Consider the following 26,027-nt stretch of genomic DNA (forward strand, 5'->3'; position numbering starts at 1 on the left):
GAAAATAGCCATGATGTCTGTTGATGACAAAGTCTCAGTTATTGCTTGACATCTTCATTAGTAAGTAAATGCTAATGTTTAGTAAAAAGTTAGTAAAAATAAATGTTACATTTCTCAGTCCAAGGTCACAGACTCCCAATACTGAGGACCTCCAGTTATGATCCTCTAGTGTATAAAACTTCTCCAGTTTTATCTTCTTCTCTTCTCCTCTTTAAACTCTGCATTTTACCCACCTAAGTTTTCTTTGCATTTGCATCTTGTAGTTTTAGCTGTTCTCTTTGCCTAGAAAGCTTGCCCCTCTCCTTGTTGTTCAGGTCTCCACGAGGATATGACCCTCCCCAGGGAAGCCTTTTCTGATCTCCCAATCTGAAGTACCATCCAGTTTTTCTGCCATATCACGCTGCTTGAATGATCTGCATAGCTTGTGATTCTTCAGGGTTTATCTCTCACAGTTTTTTTTTTATGAGTTTCTTGAGAGCAAAGACCTCATCGTATTTACCACCTTTAAAAGTCCAGTTAAAGACTTGATTCTTGTGGATAAAAGAATACTTGCAGAGGCTGGGGTGCCTTGGTGGCTCAGTCAATTAAGCATCTGCCTTTGGCTCAGGTCATGATCAGGCTCCCTGCTCGGGGAGCCTGCTTCTGCCCCTCCTGCTTCCCTTGCTTGTGCACCCCCCGCCCCCTTCAAATAAATAAATAACTAAATCTTTAAAGAAAAAATTCTTGCAGAGGCATTAAATGGTAGATTCTGCAAAGCCCCCCAAAAGTAGATTCAATGAGAGAGATGCTTTGTGGAAGGGTTGGGTGAGCATTTAGAGAAGGAGGAGATGATAGGACACTTAGCAAGTAGGGTGGTTTAATGTAAGAGTTTGAGAGGGGGGGCCAACCAAGAGTCATATGTGAGACAAACAGGAATAAGATGCTGCTGAAAATATTCAAAATGTAAGTAAAGAATAAAAATACAGGGTTCCTGGCTGACTCAGAAGAGCATGTGACTCTTGATCTTGGGGTTGTGAGTTCAAGCCTCATGGTGGGGGTAGAGATTACTTAAAAAAATAGACTTAAAAAAAAAAAAAATACAGACTTGCTTTTTAGAAACATCACTCTGGGGCGCCTGGGTGGCTCAGTTGGTTAAGCGACTGCCTTCGGCTCAGGTCATGATCCTGGAGTCCCTGGATCGAGTCCCGCATCGGGCTCCCTGCTCGGCAGGGAGTCTGCTTCTCCCTTTCCCACTCCCCGTTTGTGTTCCCTCTCTCGCTGTGTCTTTCTCTGTCAAATAAATAAAATCTTTAAAAAAAAAAAAAAAAGAAACATCACTCTGGCTACCATATGGTAGGGAAAAGGATGTAATGGGGATGACACTGAAGATAGTGGTCAAGCTCTTAAGATATGCTGATCTCAAAGCTTGCCCAGTTCAAGGCTTTGTATACTGTGTTACTTGCCTCTTGTGGATTACTGCTGAGGTTGTGTTTTGTCCTCAGTGATTAGGCTGGAGAGTGGTGACATGACACTGCCTGCCAGCCTCCTGGGTTTTTTCCTGTTGTTTCAGAGTTTTGCATAGTCATTCTGTGGATGGAATTGGGGTGATGGGAGCTCTTCTTGACCTAATTGGTTTCTCTGCTCCTTTGTAGGTGGATTGCTCAGTTTATGAGCTGGAGCAGTTACATGCCAAAGTGATCTCACTGTGCAGTCGCATACAGCAGATGCAGTGTTACAATGCCAAGGATCTCCTGGCCCAGTCAGGTAAGCCTCCAGACTCTCCCTGCTTCCTGCCTGCTTGCTTCCTGTCTTTACAATTATTATACCTCTGCCCCGATGCCCACCCTTGCCACCCCGCATCCTTGATGCCCACTTCATTTTTTTCTCTCCAGACATGGCCAAACGTGCAGCCAACCTGCTGCGGGTGGTATGGAGCCTTCAGCGTGCCCCTGAAACAACCTCCGACTCAACACCAGACCCTCAGCGAGTCCCTTTGGGCCTCTTGGCTCCCCACGTTGGCCAGCTCCCCATGCCTGAGGACTATGCCTTGGAGGAACTGCGCGGCCTCACACAGTCCTACCTGCGAGAATTGACTGTTGGGAGCCAGTGAACCCCAAGTTCTTCCTACCACACTCACATGCTCATTCACACTCACCACACAGAGATCCCCTGCATTGAGTTGATTGGCACTGTTTGCCATTCTCTTGGCTGGCTATGGAATCCATCCTCTTTTCCTGCTGCCCCAAGCAGCATCCTCCATTTGTTCAGGGCTTTTCTTAATACTGAACAAAGCATAAGGGCTTTTAGAACCCAAAAAAGGAGCCAAGTCTCTTTTTTTACCATCTTTAAGATCATTCTTCTCCCCCCCCCCCCCCCCCGCCTTTCTAAAACACGGTCAATAAAATACCTTTCACAGAATTCCCTCCAGAGAACCAGGGAATCCTTTCCCCCCCTCAGCTGTTCTGGATCTTGTGACCCTCTGTGCCAACCTGCTACCCTACTCCTACCTCAGCCCTTTTATACTAGGACAAATGTGTTGATCAAGGACTGTCCTTCCTTAACAGATAAACTATCCACAGAAGGAAGGAGAATTTGTCTCTTAAGTAGGTTTATGAGTTAACACTGTTTTAGAGTCAAAAGAGGGTTGGACTGAGTTAGGAAGCAGAACATAGTCATTTCTGACTCATATAGGGTAGAAGTGAGTGCCTGCCGTGGAGGGATGAATCTTCAAGGCTTGTTTCTTCCTGCCTTGAATGTTCCATGAACATCAAACCTTTCCTACTATGTGCAGGAACTCTTGGTCACAGACTCCATGTCCCTGGGAAGCTCCAGAATTCAGTTTGGTCCCTGGTTTTCAGTCATCTTGCCAGGCTTCGTGTCTGGATTTGCCTGAAGAGTTTGGATAAAACGTGGCAGGTTGGGTAGCCCTCCCTGTCCTTCCTATTCTAGCCCAAAGCATTTCCTACCCATTGTCTCCAGTCCCAGAACATAGAACCATTACTGAGGCAGGCAAGGAGCTGGACTTTACGGGCAAGAGGAGGGCCTTTACTACACTGCTCTCAGCTGTGGGGAGTCCCAGGTAAAGGCCTGCGACAGCTGGTATTAGGGCTGTCATGGACAACATGGCCACCTCTGGGTCTTTATGCATGAAGATTATGTAAAGGTTTTTATTAAAAAGTATATATATATATAAATAAATGATCTAGATTATTTTCCTCTTTTTCTGAAGCTACTTTCTTAAAAAAATAAAATGTTTATAGCATTCCTGCTCTTGGCTTTCCCTTTGTGTTTTTTGAGCCTTCTTACTCCAAGGATCTTTACAGTGGCCTCAGTTGATTTGCAGTCTAAAGGGAGATGGGTCATGGGTTAAAGAAAGAACAGTCAAAGGCTAAATTTATTAGGGCAAATTTAGGGTGAGGGGGTTGAGACTGTTAATTAATCCTGACTACTTATACATATATAAAGATTTTATCCATTCATTTGAGAGAGTGAGAGAGCTCGAGGAGGGGGAAGGGGGAGCAGCAGAGGGAGAGGGAGAAGTAGACTCCTCGCTAAGCAGGGAGCCTGATGTAGGGCTTGATCCCAGGACCCTGGGATCATGACCTGAGCCAGAGGCAAACGCTTAACCATCTGAGCCACCCAGGTGCCCCTGACTGCTTATATTTATATAAATACCTTTATAAGCATATATTTATGTGCTTGGCTTCCCAGTGGGGGATAGGGGAAGAGTCTCATTGCCCTTAGGAATATACTTAGGATTCAAAGCCTGGATCTTCTGTTCTGGGGGTTTTGTTTGTTTTTAAATCTCAGGTCACACTTTACTCTTAATTTCATTTTCCATTGTGTAAAGGAGATGATGGTCATGAATGTTGCTGCTAAACAAAGCTGTTTTCCAGAGTGAATGAATAAGTCTGATGTGTACTATTTGGATTTTTTTTTTTTTTTTTCTGTTAAACTGAAGGTGTGAGCAAATTCCAGTTAAGATTAGGCCAAAGATACTGGGACATGGAGGAATTTGGAGATAAAGCAGAGTGGATCTGGGGCTTCCCTTTAATTTAGAACCCCAAGGACAAGGGTAACTCCTGGGAATCTCCCTCCATTACTGACTGTGAACCTGAGTCACAGAGCATTGCCGGGCTTCTGGCAAAGAAGTCCTGTTGTGGTTTCCTCGTGAGAGGTGTTTTGTGAAAAGAGAGTGTGCTATAGAAATGGTTAGCCTTTAGAAGTGTTAAGAATTGTGAATATGGGCAGTATTTACTCTTAAAACTAGTATTTCATATATATATATATATGGCTCTAAGTCAAATGTTTATCATAGCAGCTGTGTTACATCAGAGACAAGTTACAGTTCAAAGTTAATGATAGGGGCGCCTGGGTGGCTCAGTCGTTAAGCCTCTGCCTTTGGCTCAGGTCATGATCTTAGGGTCCTGGGATTGAGCCCCGCGTCGGGCTCCCTGCTCTGCGGGATGCCTGCTTCTCCCTCTCCCTCTCCCCCTGCTTGTGTTCCGGCTCTCACTGTGTCTCTGTCAAATAAATAAAATCTTAAAAAAAACAAAAAACCCCACCAAAGTTAATGATAAAGATTGGGATCGAGCCCCATGTCAGGCTCCCTGCTCAGTGGGGAGCCTGCTTCTCCCTCTCCCACTCCCCCTGCTTGTGTTCCCTCTCTCGCTCTGTCAAATAAATAAAATCTTTTAAAAAAATAGTATTTCTCTAAAAAAAAATAAATAAAAAAATTTTAAGTTTCTAAATAATCTAAAAGCAGGAATCCATTTTCTCAAAACTCAACAGACTTGTAGAATCATACAACATCCAAAATAAGTGTATTTCCTTGGCAGAGTGCTGGAGTAATGCCAAAATCAAAGTCAGGAAAATTTTGGAGATTAAATGTTGGATTAGCCAAGCCAAGGCCTGCAGAGTAGCTGCGCTTTTCAGATGTTTTACTCTTTGACTCAGTTGCTACTTTGTATTAACAGAAAATTACTCTAGATTTTTTGTTCCGTTTTAAAGAATCAGCTCTTCCTCTTATTGACCCAATTGTACCAGAGTTCTGTATTGTAATGTATTGATTTCTGCATTCATTTCTTATGTTTTCCTAAGGGTTTTTTTTAACCTTTTACTGTAGGGATTTTCACCTATGAAAAAGTAAAATGGTATAATGAATCCACAAAGAACATTTGTGACAATCCTCCAATATTACTTCATCTTTACCTCCATTGTTATTCTACCCACCCCACAATGGTATTTCTAAGGCAGATCATTTCATCAATACCTAAGCATTTCTAACAGGTGATTTTTTTTTTTTTTTTTTTTTTAGAGACGGCATGTGTGAATGGGGGGAGGGGCAGAAGGAGAGGGAGAATCTTAAGCAGGCTCTACACCCAGGGCAGAGCCTGATGTGGGGCTCAATCTGATGACCCTGAGATCATGACCTGAGCTGAAATCAAGGGTCAGAGACTTAACCGACTGAGCCACCCAGCCACCCCACTAACAGGTAAATTTTTTTAAACACAGTCACAGCACCCTTGTCCTACCAACAAAATTAACAATAATTCCTAGATAGCAACTAATGCCCTCTGCATTTCCAAATTTCCCCACTTGTCTCAAACTATATTTTTATGGTTGAATTGTTTGAGATTTATTTATTTTTGAGAGAGAGAACCTGCATGAGCATGGTGTGGAAGGGCAGAGGGAGAGAGAGAATCTCAAGCAGACTCCGTGCTGAGTGTGGAGCCCAATGCCGGGCTCGAACCAACCACCCTGAGATCATGACCTGAGCTGAAATTAAGAGTCAGACACAACTGAGACACCCAGGCACCCCATGGTTGAATTGTTTGAATTAGGATCTCAACATGGTCCACACTTTACATTTGATTTTTTTTTTAAGTCTCAAGTATCTTAATCTATTACCAATGTTCTTCCCCCCCCCCCCCTTTTTTTTAATGCCCTTTGTTAAAGTAACTGGGTCATTTGTCCTTTAGATTCGAGAACCAGGGGGCACGTGGGTGGCTCAGTCGTTGGGCGTCTGCCTTCGGCTCAGGTCATGATTCCAGGTCTTGGGATGGAGCCCCGCACCGGGCTCCCTGCTCGGCGGGAAGCCTGCTTCTCCCTCTCCCACTCCCCCTGCTTGTATTCCCTCTCTCGCTGTGTCTCTCTCTGTCAAATAAGTAAAATCTTTAAAAAAAAAAAATCATTAGATTCGAGAACCAGAACATTCTAGGTTTGGCTGGTTGTGCCTCTACTTCCTATATACCGCTCCTTCCTATTATACTCCCCTTTACTTCCTAAATACTGCTGGTTAGATCTAGAGGCTTGATTAGATTCAGTTTACTTCTCTCAGCAGCCCCCTCCACCCCCCACCAGTTAACAGATGGTGGTGTGTTTTATCACTTCAGAAGACTCATGTTTGGTTGTCCCACTTTCAGTGATGTTAAGATTATTGATTTAGGTGTTGTCAGTCTTATTCACCCTTTATATAACTTCCCATCAACCTTCCATCTAATGATAATCAGGGCTAAGAGTCATTATTTCATTATTGTATATCCCTTGTCTTTTTGTATGTGTTGATTCATTATTTTCAAAATAGAGACTTAAATCATATAGTTACTGTGCAGTTAATTTTTTTTTACTTTGTGTTCCCACCCCCACCACCCCCACTGCTTCTTAAAAGTTACCCACAAACTTTTGGATTTTTTTTCAATATAACATTTTCACCCCAAAATACAGTAAATATGTTATAAGAAATATTTTAGCTTTTTTTTTTTTTTCAGGTAAACACCAATTTACACATCAGTCTCTAGTCAGAGACTATACTACGGAAATGAGACAGGGAAACTGAAGGGACCCCAGGAGAGAAAAAGCTGGGTTTTTTTCTTTTGCTACTTTTCTGGCTTCTATTCTTGCTGGACCTGCACCCCCAATGCACTTTACACATGCCTTGTAATGCAAATAGCCTATATCCTCCTTGTAAGGGACGGAGAGTTAATGATTCTCTAGAATAAATAACATCTAAGGAAGGACCAGGTGAGAATGACCAGAGGAAGCTATCATGTGCATTCCACACCACGGGAGCCAGACATCCCAACACCAAGACCTCCTGGCTCCAAGCAGTAACACCTGGGCCCTCGTCTTTGTTCTAACCAGTTCCTGAATGCCTGAGAGGACACATACACTAGACCACCATCCCCAATAAAACCCCCAGGCCCTGAACAAAGATGAAATTCATTTACTTTTTCTTTCTAAGTCTCCCAGATACTCTCTCTCTCTCCCTATGTATATATCTTTAATAAATTGCTTTCACCACCTGCTGGCTCAAATTTGATTTTTATCCCGTGTGAAACCAAGAACCCTCTTGACTGGTCATTTGAGAGAGAGCACACAAGTGAGGGGGAGGGGCAGAGGGAGAGGGAGAAGCAAACTCCCTGCTGAGCAAGGAGCCCAACGCCAACACAGAGCTCAATCCCAGAACCTGGGATCATGACCTGAGCAGACGTTTAACCAACTCAGCCACCCAGGTGCCCCAAGAATTTGAATTGTGTGTCATATGTAAATGAATCCCAAATGTGTTGTTTTGCAAATTGAAGCTAAACAGATAAAAAGCATGTTTAACTCTTGGGCCTCCTGTATGTGCACTACTTCCTTGCTGTCTTGAAGCACTCTTGAAGTTAACCTTTATTTTGCCCTTGAGGTATTCTGCAAAACTTTTTTTTTAAGTAAACTCTACCCCAAACGTGGGGCTTATGACCCCGAGATCAAGAGTTGCATGCTCTACCAACTGAGCCAGCCAGTGCCCCTGCAAAACATTATTTTTAAGTGTAATTTCTTGTGCCCCCAAAAGACTGAATAATTATTGAGGAAAATGGTACAGGAAAAAAGAATATGTATTTCACCCTCACACCAAATACCAACCACTCACTCTTATCCTTCTTCTTTGGCAGGTACAGTAAACCTGCATTACATTAGTTATGAACCAACTAAATTGATTTTAATTTATATTTTGTTATTATATAGGAAAATTCACTTTTCTTTTGGTATGCATTTCTGTTAATTTCAATACATACAGATTTGTATAACCACTCCATAGTCATAATATAAAATGTTCTGTCGGGGCGCCTGGGTGGCTCAGTTGGTTAATGGACTGCCTTCGGCTCAGGTCATGATCCTGGAGTCCCGGGATCGAGTCCCGCATCGGGCTCCCTGCTCGGCAGGGAGTCTGCTTCTCCCTCTGACCCTCCTCCCTCTCATGCTCTCTGTCTCTCATTCTCTCTGTCTCAAATAAATAAATAAAATCTTTAAAAAAATAAAATAAAATGTTCTGTCACCCAAAAAACTCCCTCTTCCTATCCTTTTATAGTCATACCCTACCAAAACAGTCTTGAGAAAGAACAAAGCTGGAGGACTCACATTTCCTGACTTTAAAGCTTACTACAAAGCCATAGTAATCAAAACAGTGTGGTATGGGCATAAAAACAGACATATAGGCTAATGGACTAGAACAGAGAGCCCAGGAATAAACCCTTACATATATGGTCAAATGATTTTTGATAAGGGTGCCAAGACCATTCAATGGGAGAAAGGACAGTCTTTTCAACAAATGATGCTAGGAAAACTGGATATCCACATGCAAAGAAATGAAGTTGGACCTTTATCTAAACACCATTCACAAAAATTAAGGATGGGTCAAAGACTTAAACATAAGAACTAAAACTATAAAACTCTTAGAAGAAAACATAGGGTAAAAGCTTCACAACATTGGATATGGCAATTATTTGTTGGATATGACTTCCAAGGTGCAGGCAAAAAAAATAATATATAGACAAATTGGACTTTAAAAAATATTTAAAATTTTGTTCACCAAAAAAATAAATCAACTGAGTAAAAAGCAACCCATAGAATGGAAGAAAACATATGCAAATTATATACCTCATAAGGAATTAATATCCAGAATACAGAGAGAACTCCTAGAACACAACAACAACAAAACCCAATTTAATAAATGGACAAAAGACTTGAATAGACATTTCTCCAAAGAAGACATACAAATGGCCAATAAACACATGATACGATGCTCAACCACTAGTTATTATGGAAATGTAAATCAAATACAGTGACATACCACCTTATACCCGTTAGGACGGCTAGTATAAAAACAAACAAAATAAAATAACAGCTCCTGGTAAGGATGTGGAGAAATGGGAATCTTCGTACCCTGTTGGTGGGGAAAAAAATATTATAGCCACTGTAGAAAGTAGTATAGCGATTCCTCAAAATATAAAAAATAGAATTACCATATGACCTGGTGCTGCATTCCATCTCTGGGTATATAATCCAAAAGAACTGAAGCAAAGTCTTGAAGAAATATTTCTACTTCCATATGGAGTAGCATTATTCACACTAGCTAAAATGTGGAAGCAACCTAAAAAGTATTCCTCAGGGAATGAATGGATAAGGAAAATGTGGTATATACATCCAATAAAATATATACAGCCTTAAAATAAGGAAGTTCTGACATGTAACAAAATGGATGAATCTTTTTTTTTTTTAAGATTTTATTTATTTGACAGAGAGACAGCTAGAGAGGGAACACAAGCAAGGGGAGCGGGAGAAGCAGGCTCCCCACTGAGCAGGGAGCCCAATGTGAGGCTCAATCCCAGGACGCTGGGATCATGACCTGAGCTGAAGGCAGACGCTTAACCAACTGGCCACCCAGGCGCCCCAAAATGGATGAATCTTGAAGATATTATGCAAAGTGAAATCAGCTGACCTCAAAAAAACAAATATGTGATTTAGAGGTGACTGGGTAGCTCAGTTAGTTAAGCGTCGGCCTTTGGCTCAGGTCATGATCCCAAGGTCCTGGGATCGAGTCCAACATCGGGCTCCCTGCTCGTCAGGGAGTCTGCTTCTCCCTCTCCCTCTTCCCCTCCCCCCTGCTTGTGCTCTCTCTCTTGCTCACACACTTTCTCTCTCTCTAATAAATAAAATCTTTTTAAAAAATGACAAATACATGATTCCACTCACATGAGTTATTAAGTCAAAATCATGGAGATAGAAACTAGAATAGTGGTTGCCAGGGGCTGGGGGCTTGTGAATCTAAGTGTGTGTTCCTGAAGATAGAATATTCGAACTAATTCACTGGGATTATAGTATAAATACCTTTGGTTGACTACTGTGCATCAGGCAATATGCTAGGCACTTGCCTTGTGTTATTGCTTGTCTCGTTTAATCCTTATACCTTCTGAAGTGAGGACTGTTAATTCCATTATCCTGTATGAGAAAACAAACCCAGAGAGTTTCAGTATCTTGCCCAGGTCAAACAGCTCATAAGACAGAGCTGAAAGTGCCTGTAAAGCCTGTGTTTTCCCTGCTACCCAATGTCACCTATGGTGTTTGGGCATGGGTGAGACATTCAAAGGATGCCCAGCAGCATGGCTGACAGGACCTGGGTACTGGTTGGGTTGCAGGGGGAGAGGGCAGAAAGGAAGGATAATTCCCAGATTTCTGGCTGAGGTCACGGCGGGCGGGGGGGGATGGGTGCTTTGCTGAGAGGGAGAACACAGAACAAAGAACAGTGGGGAGAACACTGAGACTCAGACCAGGATGGCTGTAGGGAGTTGGAGATGAGGATGTGAGCTGCATCTCCCGCTCTGTGGGGCCACCTGGAGCCACAAGCTCAGCTAAGGCTTATCCCCATTCCCACCAGGACGGGAGAGCTTTGCTTGGCACAAAGTGCCTAGCCTGGACAGATGTGCTCCATCTCTCACTGAAGGCAGAGGTGACAATCTAAAGGGAGCCTCAAAGCAGGTGGGGGGATGGGGTAACTGGGTGATGGGCATTAAGGAGGGCACGTGATGTAATGAGCACTGGGTGTTATATGCAACTGATGAATCACTGAACTTTACCTCTGAAACTAATGATATGCTATATGTTAATTAACGGAATTTAAATAAATTTAAAAAAAATAAAGGGAGCCTCAAAAATTCAGCAATGGGGACGCCTGGGTGGCTCAGTCGGTTAGGCGTCTGCCTTCAGCTCTGCTCATGATCCCAGGGTCCTGGAATCGAGTCCCGCATTGGGCTCCCTGCTCAGCTGGGAGCCTGCTTCTCTGTCTGCCTCTCCCCCTGCTTGTGCTCTCTCTCTCTGACAAATAAACGAAATCTTAAAAAAAAAAAAAAAGAATCCAGCAATGGTGGCAGAGCTAGGAGGAAACACCATCCACGCCTCTGGCCCCTCACACCCTTAAGCCCAGTCTTTTGCAGATCCTGACCCCAGGATCTCTGCCCTCCAACGCCCCACGCTGGCCTTGAGCTGAGCCTGGGTGCTGCATTACAATTTGAATAATTCAGGTCCCAGTAACCTGAGGTGTCAGCTTCAGTTGCTCTGTTCCCATGGGCACAGGTGTCCCAACCCTGTAAATAAGCTAATGAAAAGGGCAAAGGGGAGGGGCCTGCAGCTCCGTGCCTCAGAGGGCTCAGGGCTGATGGAGAGTCCCTGCCCCTGTCCTGCTGAGAATGTGCCAGGCTCATCCGGAGTCCAGGTATGGGGGACAGAGAAAGGAAGTTAGGGGGCTGAAATAGAAGGAGAAAGGAAGAGAGTGGAAGGAAGACCGAAGTCAAAGAGGCAAAGAGCAAGAAAGAGTTCCAGAGGAAACGACACAAGGAAATGGAGACAGAGGGGCTGAGTGAGAGGAAAGGGGGGAGGGGGATAGAGACAAGGGCAGGGACAGAGGCCAGAAGAGGCAAGGACCAGCGGAGGAGAATGAGCAGATGCCAAGATCAAGTACTAAAATCCAAGGGCAGGTACAAATAGGAGGGTCAGAGAACTGGAAGGGCCGCAGGGCCCAGCAGAGATCTCAGTCTTACTTCTTACTTCCAGGTATCATCCACACCATCGTTGCCAGCAAGGCCTGATGCTGCCCTCAGTCGTGTCCCGAGGCTCACACCCAGAGACCTGCCCTACCTCTTGCTGTGGCAGGACCATGGGACCCAGGAGCCACCGCCTCAGCCTCGGTCTCTCTGTCTCCAGCCTGGGCCTTCTGTTTCTGTTCTTACCGCTTCCAGGTGTGATGTGCAGTAAACCAGCCCTGTCTCTCTGGGCCCTGCGGCTGTTCCCTTCCCCCCAAATCTCTCTCCACATCCGATTTCTCTTTACTACTGTTCTGGGCACAAGCGCTCTATCTGGGTAGCATGGAGGATGGAGGTGCTGAGGAGGATGACAGGGGACCTGCCTGCCTGGAGTGAGAGCAGTGATGGAAAAGCCAGGGGGTAGGGGTGGGGCAGATCATGAAGGACGTTGAATGTCAGGCTGAGTTTGGACTTTATCCAGCAGGCAATGAGGAGCCACTGAATAGTTTTAAGCAGCTACCGCCCTGGTCAGACTTGAGTGTTTAAAGGCCTGATCTCAGAAATGTGGGGGATGCTTAGAGAGGAGGCACCCGCAGCAGGAGCCATGAGGAGGCTGCTGCTGGGTCCACTCAAGCTGCGGGGGCGACTAGACATTCAAAGGATGCCCAGCAGCATGGCTGACAGGACCTGGGTACTAGTTGGGTTGCAGGGGGAGGGGGCAGAAAGGAAGAATAATTCCCAGATTTCTGGCAGAGGTCGCGGGGGGGGGAATGGGTGCTTTGCTGAGAGGGGGAACACAGAACAAAAAACAGGTTTCAGGGGGGCAGGAAATGAGTTCATATTTTGGACCTACAGAGTTTAAGGTGCCAATAGGACATTCAGGAGTGAACTGTTGTATTTATGGGTCTGAAGCTCAGGAGAAAAATCTGGGCTAAAAAAAAAAAGCCAACGACAGGATTCTGGGGAACAATACTTGAGTCAGGGGCTGAAGACAATGTGGTGTGTCACAGAAGCCTAGGGAAGAGAGTGTTTCCAGGACAGAATGGCCCAGAGCATCAGAAGCTTTGAAGAAATCCATAGATGTGCAGCTGGATAAGTGGAAGCAGGTTTGAGAGACAGCAGGGGCTGGTGGCAATGGGGTTCACAACACCTGGGTGAGAGGCGGGACTCTTGTCCCCTGTTTGGGCCCCTCTGACATTTGCAGTAGGGCAGGCAGAACCTATGTCCTTAGGAAGGGAAAGGGTGGGGAAGAAACCTGTCAGCCTTGCTCCAGAAGACAGCAGCAATTCCCTCCTCGGCCTCCACATCACTCTTCCGCGGAGGCAGTCCAGGGAGGAACGAGAGCCACAGCTAGATGGACAGAGCAGACCTCAGGAGGACCAGTCAGGTGGCCGTGAGATAGCAGAGCAGGTGACAGGGCCCCAGCCTTGCGCGGGTGGAGGGTGTGAGCAGAGGCCCCTGGCCAAGGGTCTCAGATGGACAACCCTTCTTCCTGGTCCCCCAGAGTGCTTGGGAGCCGAGGGCAGGCTGGCTCGAAAGCTCTTCCATGACCTCTTCACCAACTATACAAATGCCCTGAGACCTGTGGCAGACACAGACCAGGCTCTGAACGTGACCCTGGAGGTGACATTGTCCCAGATCATCGACATGGTGTGTTGTGGTGGTAGTGTCGAGGAACAGGGTGGGGGTGGGGGTAATGAGAGACTGGGATTATTCTCCAAGCATTTCTATAAATGTTAATATTAACAACAATAACAGCAGATACTAACTGCTGGGTGCCCACAGTGTGCCCACCACTTTGCACACTGACGCTCCTGCCTAGCAGGGATTATCACCCATGTAACTACTAAGGAAACTGAGGCCTAAAGAAGAAAAGAAACTGCCAAAGTCACATAGTAAGGTCAGGCCCGTGTAGGAACTGGCCTGTGAGCCAGCTGGGTTTGTGGGTGCCGTCTCGAGCTCTGTAGGTGAGTGTGTACACACAGGGAAGGGTGTGCATATCCATGCATCCACATCTGTGCCCACTCCCTGCCCCCGACTAGGATGAGCGGAACCAGGTGCTGACCCTGTACCTGTGGATCCGACAGGAGTGGACAGATGCCTACCTACGATGGGACCCCGACGCCTATGGTGGCCTGGATGCTATCCGCATCCCCAGCAGCCTCCTGTGGCGGCCGGACATCGTACTCTACAACAAGTACGGCCTGCCTTGGCCCCTCCCTTCTCCGAGCCCCTCCCTACGGTTGCCCTGGGCTCTAGGTATGCACTGATTCCCCAACCCCCCAACCTAACCTGGTTAGCCCGCTGCCCTGGAAGCTTTTCCCCCAGACGCTCCTAAGCTGCCAGGAGCTCTCAGCCCCTCCATGACACCCCCTCTTCAACCTGTCCCAAGCCAACCCAGGCTGAATGCCTCCTGGGAACCCACTGTGTGGTCCAGGGCCAGTTCCATGTCTCTCACAGAGAGGGATCTGGGGCACAAGTGCCTTCGATGGCAAACTCCTCCCTTGCAGGCGGGCTCCAAGTCTCTGAGGACTCCCCGAGGGCCTGCCTAGGGTAACTTCCTCCAGGACCTAACCCTCTGGAGCATTCCTTTATGCCACCTAAACCAGTTCTGTGTTTCCCAGACAACATATGGCTCTGCATATTTTCCCCGGGGGCCCTCTAGGAGATTCGCAGATCACACTAAGCACCCCGGTGCCAACTTTTACAGTTGTGTTTTCACACTGCCCTGGCCTAGATCTGTGTCTCTTTGGGCCCAGCAGGCGCCACCCCTTCTAAGCCTCTGAAGGCACAAAGGTCCCTCTCTGCCACCCCCTCTCTCCTCTGCGCGGCCCCTGGTAGCCACAGGACCCCTGGTGGTCAGAGTGTCCCTGCAGGGGTCCGCCCGGCCTCCGCCTCAGGGAGCCCCGCCCCGCCTGCCCCGCAGGGCGGACGCACAGCCGCCGGCCTCCGCCAGCACCAACGTGGTTCTGCGGCACGACGGCGCCGTGCGCTGGGACGCGCCGGCCATCACGCGCAGCTCGTGCCGCGTGGACGTGTCGGCCTTCCCGTTCGACGCGCAGCGCTGCGGCCTGACGTTCGGCTCGTGGACGCACGGCGGGCACCAGCTGGACGTGCGACCGCGCGGCGCCGCCGCCAGCCTGGCCGACTTCGTGGAGAACGTGGAGTGGCGCGTGCTGGGCATGCCGGCGCGGCGGCGCGTGCTCACCTACGGCTGCTGCTCCGAGCCCTACCCCGACGTGACCTTCACGCTGCTGCTGCGCCGCCGCGCCGCCGCCTACGTGTGCAACCTGCTGCTGCCCTGCGTGCTCATCTCGCTGCTCGCGCCGCTCGCCTTCCACCTGCCCGCCGACTCGGGCGAGAAGGTGTCGCTCGGCGTCACCGTGCTGCTGGCGCTCACCGTCTTTCAGCTGCTACTGGCCGAGAGCATGCCGCCGGCGGAGAGCGTGCCACTCATCGGTGAGCCGCGAGGGCGCGGTGCGGGGCGGTGGCGGGGTGGGGAGAGTGAGGGGGTGGGGAGAGGGCCGTCCCAGCCCGGAGACTGTCCCCCACCCCGGCCGCTGCTCACCGGTCTCCACCCTCCACCGGGGCGCGGCGGGGGAGCGGGAGCTGGACGGCCTAGCAGAGCAGCGCCGATTCCGTGCGGGAGGGGGGCGCGTCCTGGGTGCATGCCTCCTTCAGAGATTGAGGGGAGAGGAGTAGGCCCCTTCCAGGAAGGACACCCCACCCCTCGCCTGTCATAACAGGCAAAACGCCTTGAGTTCTGGCTATGTGCCAGGCCCTCTCCTAAGCACTTGACATTTTTTTATTAACTCAGAGAGGCACCACCACAAACCTATGAGGTAGGTTCTGTTATCCCAGTTGTGCCAAAAGGATCAGTAACTTGCCCCAGATTGTGCGTGTACCATCTGAGAGTGTGACTTTTCACGGACTGTGGGGGAGTGCAGCGTCCAGCAGTGAGGAGAACAATTAGGCAGCAGGTAGCTTCTGAGAACTCACTAGGGGATGAGGAGATCTTGGCCCTTAACCTCCTTCCTGGATCCATCCATTGGGTTTGGAGGGTCCTGAGAGCCTCACGGCGGGTGAGCTGGTGCCTGTTTGTGTTGAGGTGGTGGGCAAGCTCAGGCTCCCTGAGTTCTTGTTTTGGGCCCCAGCTCACTCTCTCTCTTGCAGGGAAGTACTACATGGCCACCATGACCATGGTCACATTCTCCACGGCGCTCACCATCCTTATCATGAACCTGCACTACTGTGGTCCCAGTGCCCGACCAGTGCCAGCCTGGGCTCGGGCCCTCCTGCTGGGACGCCTGGCAAGGGGCTTGTGTGTGCAGGAACGAGGGGAGCCCTGTGGGCAGTCTAGGCCACTTGAGTCACCCCCCAGTCCCCAGCCTCCTGACGGAGGTGCTCGCCCTCCAGCAGTTCCTTGCGGCGAGCCACGGTGTCTGTGCCGTCAGGAAGCCCTACTGCGCCACGTAGCTACCATCGCGAACACCTTTCACAGCCACCGGGCTGCCCAGCGCCGCCATGAGGACTGGAAGCGGCTGGCCCGTGTCATGGATCGCTTCTTCCTGGGCATCTTCTTCTCCATGGCCCTGGTCATGAGCCTCCTGGTGCTGGTGCAGGCCCTGTGAGTCCCAGGGGTCTGGTGCAGCCACAGCCCCTCCAGACTGGGATGGAAAGGCCAGGTGGTGGTTGGCTCTCGGATAGGCCACCCAGTCTCTCCCCACTGTGCCTGAGAGCCGGGGACACCCTCTCTCCAGGATCAGCACTGCTGACTTCACAAACCACAGGGATCACTTGTCTATATGCCTTAAACTTTAAGGGAAATCCAGAGCTTGCCACTCCCCTAATTCCTACAGAAGAGGAATTCTGAGAAGGGCCAAGGTCGAAACGCAGTCTGGAAGGACTGAATTGAATTTTGATGCTGCGTGTTAGAGATTTTGGTGGCAAGAGTGCAAGCTACCGGAGAAACAGAACGACCGTGTTTCCTTGTCTTCTCTTCCTTCCTCGGTGGCTGTTGTGTTAGGGACTTGATCGTGCCTGTCCCTGCCTAGGGACTCAGGGAAGGGGATTCAGGATTCATTCTCTCATTTCCAGAACAGGAGGCCACATGAGGATTTGGCCCCAAAGCCCCAAGTCATAATAAAGAAAGTGTGTGCCTAGCACCTCTTTAATGTCCCTTGGGGCCTATGGTAGTGTAAGTTGGGGATCCAGGTTTGTCTCTCTAGAGAAAAGAATTTGCTGACAAGAATTCAACTGAGCATTCAGTTGAGACCCTGGCAGAGGACCTAATGCTGTCCCTGCTGTCTGTTCTGCTCTCTGCCCTCTGGAGCTGGAGTCAGTCCACATCATTCCCACACACTGACATTCAGAGAGCTTGAAAGTGGCCAAGGTGGGGCAATGCAGAGATGAGCCATTCACAAGGTGTTTGTTCCTTTCTGACTTCCCACGTTGTCTGGCACTACGTCTGTGCTTTAGACCCAGTCCCTGCCCTCAGGAAGCTCACAGTCTGACATGGAAGACAAACATTGACACGTGGTGTAGGGAAGCAGCCAGGGACCTGTGGGAGCAAAGAGGCAGGGCCCCTAACCCAGCCAGCTGGGAGAGGTCAGAGAAGGCTTCCTGGAAGAGTGAAAAGGAGCTTTCCAGGTGCACATGTGAGCCATTTGAGCAACATCAGCAAATACCGTGGCCAAGTGCCTTCCTCCCCAATCTTTCCCCAAACTAGTTTAATCTTCAATCTCCAAATGAGTGCTTGCCTTCTGTAGAGACCCCCACCCCTATTCAGTGACTCACTCTTAAAGCCTTGGGGAAGGCTCAGTCCCCAGATTCCCTTAATTTTCCATCAGCAAACCTGGCAGCTGCCAGAGAAAGTCCCAGAGTTCCCTGCAGAGGGAGTCACCATGGATCCTGGCTGCTCTTAAAACACACGCGAGGCCGATATCTCCATGTCAGGTCGAGGCAGCACGTTGGGCAGGTGGGGCTGTTCAGTGTTGGATGGATCATGGCAGGCCTGGACTCTATGGAAAAGTTCCCCCGACAAGGAACCAGAGCGGCAGTAGGAGGGACCAGACTGCAGAAGGGGGGCCTTGACCGATGGCTGTAGGAAAAACAGAGGCAGAGAGAGAGGTTTCGGGGCAAAATGAGGTACACAAAGAAACATGATGAGAAATGAGCAGAGTGGGCTGGAAACACTGACCCACAAGGTGCAGTGGGAGCCAGAGATGGAGAGCAAGAATTCAGGGAGGACGGCAGGCAGATGAAAGAGCCCTTGGTCCCCTTGCAGAGGTCCCTAGGAGGGTCTGTGCCCCTCCCTCCTACTGACACAAATGAGCCATTGCTGGGTGGGATGAACAAGGGGAAGCCATGTGAGTGGGTTCTAGTGATGCTCATCTTTGCCCCTCTGCCCAACCCCTGATTACTGGTGGACCGGGCGGGGGGAGGGGGGGCGGGGGGATTCTAACCTTGTCCAGTGCTTGAGATGACATTACCGGCACTCAAGCTGGTTGGAGGCTGGAGATCTGGATTCTGACCCTGGCTCTGCCACTGACTGATTCTGTGCCCTTGGGCAGGTCACTTCTGTCTCTGGGTCTCCCTTTACTGTATAATGAGGGCAATACTCCCTGTTCTTCCCCCTTCCAATATTTTATTACACAGTAAGGATAAAATGAGATGGTGTCTGGGGAGAGGTGGGGGCCAGGTAGTGTGGTGGTTCAGAGTTTGGCTGTCTGGACCCCACCCCTTACTAGCTGTGTGTGTAGGGCTGGTTGCTTCACCTCTCTGGATCTTAGTTAACCTCATGTGTAGAACAGGGGCAATGACAGTGCGTACACCACTAGGTCATGGTGAGGATGCCTGGACTCTGAGTGGTACTGTGTCATGGAGAATGGTGGGGACAAAGAGGAGGCTGGGGCTCCTTCCTGCCCACTGTTCACAGAGCCCTGGAGGAGGGAGGTGGGGCCCAAGGGGGAGTAGTGGCTGTAGTTTCCCGGCCTATTCCAGTTGGCTTCCCTGGAAAAGCCCCTTCCCACCTGGGGAAGTGAGGCCCAGGCAGGCCCGGGTGCAGCAGGTATTCAAGGGAAGAAAAGAATCACAGCTGAAAGGGACCTGGGGATCATCTAGTCTATATGCTTATTATACAGATAGGAAAACTGAGGCCCAGAAAGGGATTGATTGGTCACAGAGAGAGTTAGGGCAGAGCCTGGATGAGAGTCCAGGTCTCCAGCACCCAGGGCCTGACCTCGACCTTGGAAGATGGTCTAAGGGAGCCCTGGGGGCAGTAATAGAGACAGTGGGTCCTGCGGCTGAAGGAGAAGGCCCAGGGAGGACTGTGGGAGTGGCCCTTCCCTCCATCCCCAGTGCAGCCCAGATCTCTCTGGGGCCCAATCAGTGGCCTCCTGTGAGGGAAAGGGGCAGCACCAGACTGGGGGGCAGGTGTGTCAGCTTGCATGACCACTGCCCCATACACACATATATGTCCTCTAAGAGAGGTTCACCACCCCCACAGGGGTCTGCTTAAGAGGGTCTACTTGTTTTGATGAAAAGGGGGTTGTTTTCCTTTCAAGACGGATATGCATCCAGGAGAGGAGTCCAACCCCAGGGCAGCCTGCTCATCCTTGAGCTGAGCCCCATAGAAGCTTGCAGCTCTTACCTGAATTACCCAGACGGCAAGACCTAGACTTGCACTGCTTGTCTGTAGGGAAGAAAGAATAAAGAATCAAAGGTTCAGTAGCTCTCAGGACAGGAAAGAACCCCAGAACCCTGTGGTCCATCCCAGCGTGTTCTCAGAGAAGCTAGTACATTTTCCCCTAACTCAGCTTCCTTCTGGTGGGACCTCCCTTGCCGGCATTTGACTTGTCCCGTGAGCAGCAGAGCTAGAAGGGAGCCAGCCTTCAAAGCCAGGGTCTCTTCTGGGTGCTCCTCCTGCTTCCTTGGCCTGTAACTTTGCCTCCCAGTGTAACCACCTCTCCCACACCTTGTCCCAGGCAAGGGGGTACTGGTTCATGTACTTTGCATGTCTTCCTCAACTTCTATCAACTCATGCACACCCACGATGCTGACCAAGGTGGAAATGGAAGCTGCACTGGACCTTCTCCCATTTTAGATGTGGTCCACAGCTCCAGCCAACAACCTGCCTCTAATTATGCAAAGTGGGCCCCACTCAGCCAGGACCTGCGGCCCCTTCAGAGATAAAGAACCTGGGCCTGTCCTCATGATTCCACCTCTGGCTGGTCCTGGGGGATAGACAGTCTGAGCTAGGACTATGGGGCATGGCACCCAACTGCTGTCTCAGCACCCCACCTGCACCCCCACCCGGTCCACACGACAGCACAGGGTTTCCAATCAGTCAAATACACGTGCCCCTCCTGGAAACTGAGTTTGGGCCTCTTACTCATACCTGGCAGCAATGGTCTGGGTGTCAGCGCTGTGGCCAGAAATTAATTGCCTTCCAGCTTCCAGCAGGAAGAAGAGCCTGACCAGTTCCGTTTGGCCCTCAAATGGCCACCTGCCTCAGTCAGGAAACCCTCTGCAGCCTCCCAGCAGGCAGGTGGCCAGCTCCGGCTTAGGTACCTCCAAGGACAAGTGGCATACTCCCTCAGAAAGTTGTCTCCCCTTAGATGCACAGGGTGGAGGGGCAGAGGGACAGGACTGGGTCCCCCTCACTGTTCATTTGATTGTGATATTGATGTACGCGTCCCCTGAGACCGAGGGGGAGCCCGTCTTGAGCACAGGTGCTACCCAGCGTGCGCCCTACCTACCTTTAATGTACTCGCAGTTGTACGTGCTACGCTTGCCCAGGGCCCGGAGGTAGATGCGGGCGGGGCCCTGGGCGGGTCTGCTGGCATTGATCACCTGGAAGGTCTCGAAGGGGGGGATCAACACCTCCTCCTCCCCAGGGAAGAAGGAGTAGCCCTTGATAGGTGCCCCAAGGCAAGTCCAGATGCCAAAGAAGGTGTCCTCCCCAAACTGCTGGGCTGCAACATTCTGCAGGGACGCGGAGGCAAACCCCCCCAGCCTGATAGTGGCCCCGGGCCCCGCCGGCCGGAAGCGCAGGCCGTGCACCCCTCGGAACACCTGGCGGCACTGGGGAGAATGCTGGCCCCTGCCCAGCAGCTGTAGGGCCTCGGTCAGCAGGAAATGGAGTGTCTTGAAGGAGAAGTGGTGGAGGTAGTGGGCTCTGGAGCGGCCCGCCTCGCGCACAGCGGCGTTGAACTGCTTGTGCAGGGGGCTGTTGGCGGTGTAGGCCAGGAGGGCCACGCCGTGGTCATCGCGGAAGCCAGGGGGCGGCAGGGGCAGCCGGGTAGGCCTGGGGCCCCACTCTGGTCCCCAGGCCTGGCGGTCCTGCCACCGGCTGCTTGCCAGCGCCCAGCCATCAGCGTACACCTTGTTGGCCTGGAACTCGGTTTCGTTGAGGTCTGGGAGAGCGGCCGTCATGGCGGCTGCACAGCCGGCATACTGGTCATCGAAGGAGGCTGGGGCCATGTCCAGGGGCAGTTCTTGAGAGAAGAGGTCTCGTCGAGTGACGGGGTGGCCCTGGGCCTGGCGGAGGCGGAGCAGTGAGGCCTGAGAGGATGAGCCTCAGGAGAATGGGGGCCTATGGAGAAGGACACTGAAGGCGCCAAAGTAGCTGCGCTCTCAGAGACCGGGTCAGGGGCTGTCCCCCAGGCCGGGCGAGCCCCACCGGAAATATCAGTCCTTCTCTCCTCCCGCGGCCCCTCCTCCCGGAGTTCCGAGCAAGCCAACAGTGCAGCTCCCTGCTGGCCTGGGCCCAGTGGGGAGCCCCGTACCTGCCGCAGTGCTTCCATGAGGCCCGTGCACACAAGCAGCAGAGAGAGCACGGCAGGCGTCTGCATGTTCGCGGCAGCCCTGGACAAGTTACTGTCTCTCTTTGGGTCTCAGTTTCTTCATCTAGAAAATGGGAATGTTAATCTGTACAGTTTAATAAACATTAACAGACACCTAGTTTGTGTCACTCCCAGTGCTCGGCACAGAGTCACAACATAGAAATGAAGGCTCAGGGCCCCTGGGTGGCTCGGTTAGTCAAGCGTCTGCCTTTGGCTCAGGTCGTGATTCCGGGGTCCTGGGATCGAGCCCCGCATCGGGCTCCCTGCTTAGCAGGGAGCCTACTTCTCCCTCTGCTCCTCACCCCCCTGCTCGTGCTCTCTCTCTCTATCAAATAAATTAATAATCTTGAAAAAAAAAGAAAGAAACGAAGTCTCGGAAGAGAAAGAGAGGACCCTTCTTGCTGGAGGGAACATGGAAGACTTCCTGGAGGAGGTGTTATCTGAACAGGGTCTTACAGGAAGAATAGGAGAAGAAGGTTTCAATCAGTGGAGACTAGGATAGGAGACGGACTTGGGGTGGAGAAGACGTCCAGGGCAGCAGAAATGAGAAGAGCAAAGGTATTGGATGTAAAAAGTGAAAGACATTTTGTCCAGTGTGGCAGAGCTTGCAGTGAGGGAATGTTGGAAAGACTGGGCCCCATCGTGAAAGGTCTTGACGGCCACGGTAAGAGGTCTGGGCTTCACCCCATGGGGGATGTGAGGCTGGAACAGGTCCAGGACTGGCCAGCTGGTGAGGCCATGGCAGTACTCCAGGGACAGGATCCAGCCACCCTCTCCCCCTCCCCCACCCCGCCCTGCAGTCCTGCTGCAAACTGAACCCTCCTCCCTAAGCTCTCAACTGCTTCCAGGGCAGGGACAGGTGTAGACCCCCAAGGGGTGAGGGAGGGGGTCTGGGAGATGGGAAGAGGATGGGGTGGGGAGTGAGGCTCCAAGAAGGCAGAGTCCCAGCAGTTTCTAAATAAGTCCTGCTGCTGCTTTGTTTCTTTCTTTACAAAGTAATGCCCACTTGTAGTGAAAAGAAAAAAGTATGAATGAATCACAGAGTCCAAGCCCCTGTTTTCTTTCTCTCTCCATGTCATCTCTCACTCGTACCCGTGCCTGCTGTTACCGTGATCATAGTGTCCTGTAGGACCATTTTTGATGCATGTGCAAATAATTTAATACTTAAATATGCAGACACACATCGTTTTCTGTACACAGGCTGGTTTGTCTTTTTTTTTTTTCCCAAAAAGAAAAAGGAACATGCTTTCACATACATATCCTGTAAGCTTTTCTCCAGGAAACACTATATCAGGGACTTCCTTTTACATCATATATACATATCTACCTATTCATTATAATGGCAGCATGGAATTTCGTAATGTAGTTAAACCATAATTTGTTCAACCATTTTCATATTGATGGACATAGATTTTTTCCCTAATTTTTTTACATTTTTGACATTACCCATAGTACTTCAGTGAACATCCCTGTGTAGAAATCTTTGTCTACTTGTGTGCATATTTTTTTTAAATGTTTTATTTATTTATTCATGAGGGTCAGAGAGAGAGAGAGGCAGAGGCAGAGGGAGAAGCAGGCTCCCCGCCAAGCAGGGAGCCCGATGCGGGGCTCGCTCCCGGGACCCTGGGATCATGACCTGAGCTGAAGGCAGATGCTTAACCATCTGAGCCACCCAGGCACCCCTTGTGTGCATATTTTTATAGAAAAGATATCAAGAAGTTATTTGATGTTTAAAGGATATGAATTGTTTATTTGGCACTGCCAAATTGCCAGAGGCACTGGTCTGCCCGTCCACAACAATGAAGAGTGCCCTTTCCTCTACATCTTTGCTAGTGCTGGTTACCATGATCTCTTTTGAACTTTCACTTAACTGGTGGCCACAGATGGTATCTACTTTTTTTTTTTTTTAAGATTTTATTTATTTATTTGACAGAGAGAGGAATCACAAGTAGGCAGAGTGGCAGGCAGAGGGTGAGGGAGAAGCAGGCTCCCTGCTAAGCAGGGAGCCTGATGCAGGGCTCGATCCCAGGAGCCTGGGATCATGACCTGAGTTGAAGGCAGACGCTTAACCAACTGACCCACCCAGGCGCCCCTGGTATCTACTTTTTAATTCACATCTCTGCTCACTAATAAGATCAATCTTAACTTTAATTTTTACTGTTTTAAAGTTTTAATTTTCTAAAGGTAATACATTTTCATTGTTCAAAATTTAAATAGTCCAAAAGGCACACAGTGAAACACCTTTCTGTCACTAATTCCTCACCCCATCTCTCCAGAGGCAACCAACATTCCCATCTTCTGTGTGTCTTTCTAAAGATAGGCTATGCACATATAAGCAGATTCACAGGTATTCCTGTTTTCCTCCTTTTAAAATGGCAAGACAGTCAGTGGTTCTTTATCTTTGGGAATCTGATGAAAGCTGAAAATGGATACACGTACCCTCACACAATATTACATGAATTTCCGGTGCTTATGTCTCTGCCCCCCATCTCAGGTTAAGCATCCCTGCTCCATAATCTCCTCTGGTTCTTGGAGGTAAATGTTGATGGTTCAGGCCCCCCCCCCACACACACACACATCCACACACAGGTGCAGTGGAGAGTTCTGGTACATGCTGACACCTCAGCTCATGCCGAGCTTCCTACCTCTAGTGCTCTATATTATTTTTGTGTCCAAGGCTTTCTCCATCACCCTGTAAGCTTGCTCAGAGCAGCCCCAAAGTGCAGGGGATTTAATGTTCCCAGGGACAACCCTTAACCAAGGAGGGGTGGTAGGTTCTCTTTGCTACCGAGGGTGCCAGGGGACTAAGCCCCAGTTGACCACAGTGGTCACAGTGTGTTCATTAACACACTTTTTGGGCGGGGGGGGCTTTCCTCTCTTCTCCATCCCACTTTGCCACTCTTTCACTTGTACTTTCTGGGATTAACTTACAAATAAGCTCACTACACCCAAGTCCTTGTCTCTTGATCTGCTTTGGGGGGGATCTAAACCTAGAGAGGGTCTTTTTGGATCACATACCGTCAGAATGTGGCCCAGAACTGTCCCTTTAGCCTGGACCCCAGAATGACCCACATAAGGAGCAGACCTGAGCCCAGCCAGCAGACTGGCAGCCTGAAGCAGAGGACCCCGATCAAACCCACTTCAGCCAATCGGTAGCCAACTTGAGGACTCATGAGCGTGAGAATAAATCTTTGCATGCCACTAAGATTGTGGAACGTAGCAAAATGGTGATTCAGCAGAAACTCACTAGGCCGACTCTGGCTCTTGCTGCCTCTCTCTGGCCTTTGTTTCTTTCCCCATCTCTGCCCTGCAAAGACAAGGCAGTGAGAGAGAGATTGGGGGCTTGAGAAATCAGACTGAGGACATTGACGGATGTGGCCTAAGATACTGGCCGTGAGGATGGACCCAGAATTACTAGGTGTAATTTACTAGACTTGGTGTCTGATGGGATATAGGAGATGTGTCAGAGGGAAAAACCAAGGATGACATGCAGGCTTCCATGCTCTAGGTTGCCAACACAGAGGAGGAGCAGAGTCGACTTCAAAAGCTCATCTTGCCCATCCCAGCACATGGTAGGTGCTCAATAAAAAATGAATGAACCATCATCTTTGGAGGGGAAACAGTGAGTTCAGTTTGGCACGTGTGGACTCTTAAGGGGCAAATGTCCAAGAGATAAAAGAATGGACAATAAGATGAGACACTTGAGTGATATGTGTGTTGAAGTCAGAAAAGACATGAGATCCCCAGGGAGAGAGGAAAAAGAGGACTGAGCAGCAAAGAAAGCTGCTTGAAGCCAAAGCACCGGTGGACCAAGACACCTTGGGTTTCTAGAAGCTCTTCACTTGGGTCCCATGAAGTACCCCAGTATCCTTGTGATAATTCCTCTTTAGGCTTCATCTAGCTTGTGGTGATTCCTGTTAACTTGCCATCAGACGAGTCTCATGTAATATCTATCCCCATTATTCACCAAGTCACCCAAGATGGTCACTTCATCAAACACATTTGATCATTCATCAAACACTAAATTAGTTGCCAGCTAAATGTTAATCACAATATGGGTCCATCCTAGAAGCTCCTTCCCTTTCCCCGTCCCTTCCATGACTCAATCTGCCCCTGCCTCCCCCTTGATCTCCACTGTCACCCCTGCTGATCCGCCCTCCACAGAGCAGGGAGACCAGTGTTTCTCAAGCACAACTGCTCAGGTTGCTTACCTGCTTAAGAACCCTCTGTGCCAAACCTGACTGGAAGAAATAACATACAGAGTAAAAATGCAGAGATGAAAATTATGAGGGAAGAGATGAGAACACATCTAAAAGGAAAAAAACCCAGCAAAATACAATTTCCCTCCACGCCCTCAGGACAG

General features: G+C 49.6%; 3 protein-coding genes across 6 annotated transcripts in view; 2 read left to right on the forward strand and 1 right to left on the reverse strand.

Moving 5' to 3' along the window:
* NUP98 (nucleoporin 98 and 96 precursor) overlaps window positions 1-3,235 on the forward strand; it is a 119,958-nt gene extending 116,723 nt beyond the window's left edge. For 2 of the 4 annotated variants that reach the window (XM_021704647.2, XM_021704646.2), the window contains exons 31-32: window positions 1,632-1,743; window positions 1,872-3,218. In XM_021704647.2, the coding sequence (XP_021560322.1) occupies window positions 1,632-1,743; window positions 1,872-2,089 (330 nt within the window). In that variant the 3' untranslated portion in view covers window positions 2,090-3,218. Of the gene's footprint in view, window positions 1-1,631; window positions 1,744-1,871 lie in introns of all 4 variants that reach the window. The other 2 variants (XM_021704644.2, XM_021704645.2) reach the window with 1 other exon arrangement.
* Window positions 3,236-12,423: 9,188 nt separating this feature from the next.
* On the forward strand, window positions 12,424-16,450 carry CHRNA10 (cholinergic receptor nicotinic alpha 10 subunit). Its single transcript, XM_021704693.1, has 5 exons — window positions 12,424-12,574; window positions 13,324-13,469; window positions 13,862-14,016; window positions 14,746-15,278; window positions 15,993-16,450. The coding sequence occupies exons 1-5, from the start codon at window positions 12,424-12,426 to the stop codon at window positions 16,448-16,450; spliced, it is 1,443 nt and encodes a 480-aa protein (XP_021560368.1).
* Window positions 16,451-17,839: 1,389 nt separating this feature from the next.
* Window positions 17,840-21,673, reverse strand: ART1 (ADP-ribosyltransferase 1). The gene is made up of 4 exons (XM_021704692.2): window positions 21,608-21,673; window positions 20,579-21,359; window positions 19,471-19,512; window positions 17,840-17,919 (listed from the first exon to the last, which is right to left on the reverse strand). Exons 1-4 carry the CDS (start codon window positions 21,671-21,673, stop codon window positions 17,840-17,842), a joined length of 969 nt encoding a protein of 322 aa, XP_021560367.2.
* Between the last annotated feature and the right edge of the window lie 4,354 nt (window positions 21,674-26,027).

This window comes from Neomonachus schauinslandi, chromosome 11 (assembly GCF_002201575.2).
Source record: "Neomonachus schauinslandi chromosome 11, ASM220157v2, whole genome shotgun sequence".
Taxonomy (NCBI): Eukaryota; Metazoa; Chordata; class Mammalia; order Carnivora; family Phocidae; genus Neomonachus; species Neomonachus schauinslandi.

What these genes read in the sequence shown, in the direction of transcription:
- ART1 (XM_021704692.2), bottom strand. Translation starts at nt 21,673, where the DNA reads ATGCAGACGCCTGCCGTGCTCTCTCTGCTGCTTGTGTGCACGGGCCTC. An exon ending in CAACTGCGAGTACATTAAAG is followed by an intron (nt 19,513 to 20,578) that starts GTAGGTAGGGCG and finishes TCTTCCCTACAG; the next exon opens with ACAAGCAGTGCAAGTCTAGG. An exon ending in TTGCCGTCTGGGTAATTCAG is followed by an intron (nt 17,920 to 19,470) that starts GTAAGAGCTGCA and finishes TTTTTCCTACAG; the next exon opens with CCATCGGTCAAGGCCCCCCT.
- CHRNA10 (XM_021704693.1), top strand. Translation starts at nt 12,424, where the DNA reads ATGAGGAGGCTGCTGCTGGGTCCACTCAAGCTGCGGGGGCGACTAGAC. An exon ending in GACATCGTACTCTACAACAA is followed by an intron (nt 14,017 to 14,745) that starts GTACGGCCTGCC and finishes CCTGCCCCGCAG; the next exon opens with GGCGGACGCACAGCCGCCGG. An exon ending in GGAGAGCGTGCCACTCATCG is followed by an intron (nt 15,279 to 15,992) that starts GTGAGCCGCGAG and finishes TCTCTCTTGCAG; the next exon opens with GGAAGTACTACATGGCCACC.